This window comes from Ammospiza nelsoni, chromosome 15 (assembly GCF_027579445.1).
Source record: "Ammospiza nelsoni isolate bAmmNel1 chromosome 15, bAmmNel1.pri, whole genome shotgun sequence".
Classification (NCBI taxonomy): domain Eukaryota; kingdom Metazoa; phylum Chordata; class Aves; order Passeriformes; family Passerellidae; genus Ammospiza; species Ammospiza nelsoni.
This window is the reverse complement of record NC_080647.1, coordinates 219,576-226,468: the sequence shown is the minus strand read 5'-3', so window position 1 is coordinate 226,468 and position 6,893 is coordinate 219,576. Positions and strand designations below refer to the sequence as shown.

Below are 6,893 nucleotides of genomic sequence, written 5' to 3'. Positions count from 1 at the left end.
ACAACTGAATTGCCAATTAGTCATAATTTTGGAATCTTTTGCACACTGCTCACCAAGTGCAGTGAGCTGTGATTGAGCTGTAGCCCACTTTATTCACAGTGCCTGCAGCCATGTGTTACGAATATTCCACACTACAGAGATCTGGAACTCATCCCAGAGTCCTGAAAAAGGTCAGAATTTGTGTCTAACCCTGAAGGGACAGTTCTTATTTACTGGTGGCTCTTAAAATTGGTCCATTGGTAGGTCCCGGTACCAGTCGTAAAACTTGCAAAGTACAGGCAAAACCATGCCCATTTACTGTGTACAATTTTATCATTCTGCTGCTCTGATTTTCCCCAACCCTTTAAATCATTAGTTTGGTAACACTGGGTTCTTGAAAGCTGCTTTAAGTGACAAAGGTAGGAATTGGCTCAGAACACTAACCAAGAAATTCTGGTCTCTAGGATATTTTGTTCTTGGATTTTTCATGCCATGGTGTTCCAGCTTCATCATCAACAGAATTGCTTCATTTTCCATCTGTTCTGTTGAAAGGACAGTTATAAAGATGACTGGACTTTTCTGACTTGCTGTGATAAGTAATGATGGTTAATACTGCCCAGGCAGGGTGGAAAGCTACCTTCAGTAGATCCTGCAGTGGTGTTAGAAAGGGACATCTTAATAAGACAAGTAAAATAGTGGGGAATTTTTTTCTCAGCTTTGGATGACTTAAATTCCTGACCTTTTTGAAGTTATCCAGATAATTGTTTTGAGAGATTATCATCTCCTAAATAACCGTTTTGGATTATATGTGGACTTCTACACAGCAGTTGAAGAGAGGCATTATTCATGTGCATGTAAAGTGCATGATCAGAATTTATTTTCAAAAATGAGACAATAGAAAATGACTGTAAAAGGCAATTTTAACAACTAGGTTTGCCACATAAGGTTGAAAATCTCTATTTAGTCCTACATTCCTTCAAAACATCACCATTACGAATTCTGTTTTAACACTGGAAATTTATTGTTCTTTACAGTATTAAGAAATTTATTTCTTTGGGCAATAACCTTAAGTTAAGACTAAATTTACTAGGTGATAGGGTGCTAGCTGCCACAAGGAGGAAGTCCCTATGTGAGATATTTTGGTGTAATAACTATTGATATAAAATACTTGCATTTTCAATAATTCTGCAGAGATGTAGTTAACAATCTGCTTTCCCTTTTTCCTGCTGAGTATTAGAAACTGTTTTATTTTGACAACAGTTTTGTACCTTAAAGTAACTTCTTTTAGTTCCTAAGATTTAGTTTCTGTACTAAGCCAAAAAAAGGTAGTTTCACACTTGAGCTGCAGCAGGAAGATGTAATCACGGATGTGGGTTCCAGTACACTGTTGTACAGGAGAACAGCTCTGGCGGCAGAGCTCTCCGCCATGAATCCAGAAGAACAGATTGTAACATGGCTTATTTCACTAGGAGTCTTAAATTCCCCTAAGAAAATAGTGGATGATCCAGAGGGGTTCCTGAAAACCTCTCTGAAAGATGGAACTGTGCTTTGTAAACTCATTAATCGGCTTCTTCCGGGATCTGCAGAAAAGGTAATGCTTTCTGATGTATTTTGCCTTGTTGAGACAGCCCTGCTCAATGAAACCCTGCCCTGGGCATTCTGAGCCCTAGCTGCTCTGATGAGAGGAGCACAGAGCTTCAGAGAGAGGTGTTTTACATTTAAGTTTCTAATTGAGAGCCAAGTATGATTGTAGCTTTGGTTCCTTGATTTTGTTTCTACATCCAGAAAAAAGCCCTGCAAGGTTGCTGTTAATTCGCTTACCCACGTTCAGTCAGTGGCAGGAAATAGTTGGCCTACCAGAGATCAGAATATCTTGATTTTTAATAGAAGGATTTGCAGTGTGTCAGTATTTACATCAATATAATTAATTACAACTGTAAATATAGTCAGTCTTTCAAAACTCTTACTGCAAAATGCTTTGTTAGTCAGTAAATGCACTGGAGAAGCAAATTGGAACAGGAATAAGCAAATAACCCTTGCATTTGTGCCATTTGGTCTGTCCCAAGACCCGCAAATCCATTGGTACTGAAGCCATGTGAATGCCTCCTGTTACAGTTTGACAAGGCATGTATTCACAGTCCAGAAGTGTGTAAGAATCTGAAGGAGAAAAAAAAGGGAAGGAGTCCAATGAGAGATAGGAACTGGCAACACAGAAGCGAAGCTTTTAAAAAAGTAACTACACAACGGGTTCTCCACCCCATAAAAATGGAGCCTTTCATTATGCAGAAATCCGTTTTGCTAGCTCCTTATCTTTTTCTTACTTGTGGTGGTTTGGGGCAGCATGTTGTTAAAGGTCATCAATTTCCCACTGTCAGTTAGGGCACTGTCATATGCTGGCATTCAAAACAAGATGCCGACAGTTTCTGTGTGTGCATCACTTCCTCCAATGGCTTTCTTCCTGCTTCAACAGCTTGCCTGCCACCCCCACCCGCCCCCTGAAGAAGCTTCCCTAATTCAGTATAAAAGGCACATGTCAATATTCATGCAGGCCTTCTCAGTACAGGCAATGCAATGAGATCAGTGGATTTTCTTTCTTTAGTATTGCCTGGAGCCTAAAAATGAAGCTGATTGCATCAGTAATATTCAAGAGTTCTTGAAAGGCTGCGCACTTCTGAAAGTGGAGGTAAGTCAACTTAGATCCTTTCTTTTATTGTAACATGCCAGTTTGATCAGCCTTCTCAAAGGAAGCCAATTATCAGAGGGAAAAAGTTGGTGTCTTTTGTATTATAATAACACAAATCAGAGCATGGATGATTCAATATGCAGTCTGGGTAATTTGGAAACAGTGTATTAACTGTGAGCTTGACAGATTCTCATCTTTTGAGACAAAGCATGCAGCAATAACAGATCTGTCTAAACAGACTTAACCTAGACCTGTTCATAATTTTTTTTTTCATTATTAGAAGGAATTGCACATTTTAGCCCTGCTTTAATGGGAAGGTGAAGTATTCTCAATACTGCACTATTTTTCATCCCCTGCAACTGTTGTGTAAGATTCTGCAAAACATATTAAATTGTTCCTTACACAAAAAAAAACCCAAAAAACAACCTAATGAAGTCAAAAGATACCTTTCTTGTGGCTGTTCCTGATCCTATCTGTGTAGATTCTTACGCTTAACCATAGCTCATATTTGCAAGATCAGAGTCTAAATGAATCACTTCAGAATTCAATTAGTTTTGCCATCAAATTTGTTACTATCTAAAGGCTTTTGTGTTACACTTAAATTGCTACAGTAAAAAAAAGCCAAAAACCTGTAACTATCTTGTTTGAAATATGCTCAAGATTGTGAAAAAATTTTTTCTGAAGATGAGAAAGCAGGGACAGAATCCTTGGGCATTATACAGAATATTCATGCACCACAGTGAGAAAAGTCCAACCCACAATAGCTCTGTTCCTGCATTTTTTCCTTTGAAGGTCTAAACAAGAAAAGAGCCTTTCTACTCTTTAGAGCTTTTTAGCTAAGCAGCATGAAAATGTGCTCATTCCAGAACTGTCTCCCTGGTCCTTTGTTGCCCAGTGATGCATTTCTTGGAGCCTGCTGCAGCAGCACAGTCTTAAGAGCATTTATATATATAGAGAGAGAGAGATTTATAATCCCTGAAGGCCTATTGCATCAGAAATCACTTGTTGCTAGTCTTCTGGTACTGACCATGTGATTTCCTCCATTTTTCTGAGTTTTGTTTTCTATTTGTAAACTAATAATAAAATGGTTGTCAGGGAAGGTATTCTTAAAAATGGGAATCTTAAACAGCTGAAAGGCAGGACAGGAGAACAGTCCTCGTCTGTTGTGCAGTGCCATCTCAAAGCTTTGAAGCTCATTCTGCAATATTGCAGTCACACTCCACAATTTTCAGATACTCAGAACAGGCAACATGGTGTGTCCATCTCTAGGTGTTCCTCTGATCCTCCATGTGCCTTTTCTTCCTTGGCTTTAATAAAGTGAAGATTTCTGGCTTTTTTTCCCTTCTGATTTATAACCCACTTCATCTTTGAAATATTCTGAGCCTTCCGTAGCTTCCCTTATGCTCATGTGCATCTCTCCTGTTTGCTGTGAGAGGAGACCTCAAAAGCTGGATAAAAACTTGAGCCTCTCTAGCTCGAGTTTAAATTTTGCAGTGAAATGACAACAATTTCTTCTTGTTTTTTTTTTTCTTTTCCAAAATATTGTCATTTTATAACACCAAGACATGAATTTTCCTTCTTCCTAGTTCCTCTGTAGCCTCGTGTAGAAGAAGGCTCAAGGTAGGACAGCTGAGATGGTGGGCAAGACATGGCACAGGCGGAGTGCTTATGCTTCCTTCCGTCTCTTCTCCCATGTTGCCAGCTTTTCTGAGTCCTCTCAGGCAAAGCCTCTGCCATCTGTTCCTTCTAAATGCCGCTCTGTTTGGAACATCTTGACAAGGAGACTCTAAGCAGCATTCCTACCAGTGATCCTCCCTCAAGCCTGACCCCCAGTTTGCTTTGGAAAGGGCCATTGCCCTTTAGGAAGGGGTTTACTCTGTCACATTTACTCTGGAAGTGTGTCTGGAGCATCAGAACAGGCAGAGAACCTTCTGCTTCTAAGATCTATCAGCATTTAAGTTGCAGTGATCAGGTATTAGGTAAAAGGAAGATGAGCACAGAATAGGGTTCTGTTCTGCCTCAGCAACATAGCCTGAGGAAAGAGTAACATCACGAAAGGTCTGGGCTTAGTACATTTTAATTCTGTGAGAGCCATCCTGCTGCTTACCCAGACCATGGATATGAAAATCAAACCCCAGTGGTTCTCTCAAATTCTGCCCTTCTCCACATGCCACAGTGAACTCTTGCTTCCTAGATGTGAGGTACCCTAGAGCTGGACCTGAGCCACCTCTGTCTTGAGACTGACAAGGGTATGTTAAGGTCAAATATTCTGTTCCTGTTGCAGATGTGAACAAAAGAGGGTATTTTGAGGAAAATAAGAATTCACAACTTCTTTTCTGGATGCTGACTTGTACAAAAGGGCCTCACCCTGGGGAATCTTAAACATGACATTAGCATGCCATCGTGGCATCCCTTGGCTTCATTGTACTCTGCCTTCCATTTGCTTTTGTCATGGGTGTTTGTGCAGCTGCCATGTAATACACCACTTCACTGGACATTGCCAGCATGCAGGAAAGTGGTCAGTGTGGAAGGCAGGGTTTCCAGCAGCTTTTGGTGGAAACTCAAGTCCCACCTCCCACTGAACAGACACTTCTTGCCAGTCTTTCCCAGTAGGAGGGAATGCATAGAGGTTACTCTTTCAGAACTACACATATGCACTTCCCTCCTACCCTTTGTTGTCCTGGTAACTCAGGAAGTGGAAGAAAGACACAGTGAGGCAAACAGCAACTTCTCTTGTTTACAGGTGCAGTGAAACATTTGGACATAGGGGTAGAAGGACACTGACCTTCCTGTTATGAGCTGGCTCCATTAAGATGAAGCCATTCTGCGGGCTGGAGGTGTGAGCTGGAAGAATCCACCTCATGGCAGAGTATAAATAACAAAACTGTTCCTTAGCTTCAGCCCAGGACTGAAGCCTGAAATCTTTTGCTCTTTCACGTATGTTAGTCCTAAAAGAGATGGCAAGCGGGGGAATCACCCCATCCTTCTAACCAGGCAAGAGTTTTAATGAGGTGAAATAATGAGAATGTGTCCTAAACTTTCCAGCAGCTTTTCAGTGCTAGAATTTGATCCAGGTTATAAGAATATCAGTCAGCCCAGCTCTGCTGAGGCAAAGGACTAGTCAAAAGACATGGGCACTTCATTGGAGCTTAGGTGTCCTTAGAGGATTCTTTCATGGTTTGGATGGGGGAACAGTGCAGAAATCCTAAATGTGCTTCATTCACACTGTGGCTTCAGCATCTGAGCTGTGTTTCTGACCCAAGAGCTGGTGCAGTGAGTGAGCGCTGCTAAGGTAACACCAGCTGGATGCTGGTGGGTTGAGGTGGAAAGTGGACAACAAAGAGTTTTGTCCTGATGGTGAGGTGCAGTCTAGTGTAGAAAAGACAGGGAAGAGATCATGACTAAAGAGAAAAATCATGGAAGGCTCCTGGCCTAGCTTGTTCTTGAGGACAAAAATGGGAACTTTGATTTTGCTGTTGACACCAGTGTGCATATAACAACAGTAGATCAATAGCTAAGCACCATTTGCTAGTGAAGAAGAACAAGACCTTTATTCAGTAGCCGCATTTTATTGTTATTAACTACAAAACTTCTGACAAGGTCTGTATTTTGTGAACTAAGAACAGTATATGCAAGATAAATCAATAGCTGGATTAACCTGGCTGTCCAGAACAATCGTAGAATATGCAGAGGACAATTACCATCACGGGCAGCACAGAGGTTTTTTGTGCTATTGGAGGTGCCTGCAACCTCCGACAAACTACCTGGATTGAAGGTGTGGGAGAGCAGGTGAGAGATCATCACCCTTTTAACTCCCCAGCCATGCACTCCCAAAACCTGCTCTGCTTTGGCTTCATTCCAAAGTGACATTACCTCTCCTAACTGGATAACATCAGAAGCAAGAGCTCCTGCCCAGCACCAACCAGCACAAGCACTGGAGAATGGGTCTGTCTGCAGTTAGAGTGACCCAGTGTACCAGAGAGCCCTGGCTCCAGGTGTGTGGCATGTCCCTGCATGGGGCTGGAACAGCTGGGCTTCACCCTGGATATCAGTGCAGCGCTGCATTCACCGTCCACACTGCAGCCTGCTGGTGTGCTGAAGTATCTGAGGATTTTCCTGTTCCCTGTAGGAGAATGTTCTCCAAACAGATGGGCACAGCCAGTAGAGGATGCAGGCAGCCTCACTGCCTCAACTGAACTGTGCCCCATCTATGGGCCCTCCCGCAGTGTTT

At 41.9% G+C, this 6,893-nt stretch overlaps 1 protein-coding gene across 3 annotated transcripts in view; it reads left to right on the top strand.

Annotated features, from left to right (window-relative positions):
- Positions 1-1,366: 1,366 nt before the first annotated feature.
- The window catches only part of ARHGEF6 (Rac/Cdc42 guanine nucleotide exchange factor 6), a 38,564-nt gene continuing 33,037 nt past the window's right edge, over positions 1,367-6,893 (top strand). For 2 of the 3 annotated variants that reach the window (XM_059482842.1, XM_059482841.1), the window contains exons 1-2: positions 1,367-1,570; positions 2,579-2,662. In XM_059482842.1, coding sequence (XP_059338825.1) covers positions 1,406-1,570; positions 2,579-2,662 — 249 coding nt within the window. In that variant the 5' untranslated portion in view covers positions 1,367-1,405. Of the gene's footprint in view, positions 1,571-2,528; positions 2,663-6,893 lie in introns of those variants that run through there. The other variant, XM_059482845.1, reaches the window with a different exon arrangement.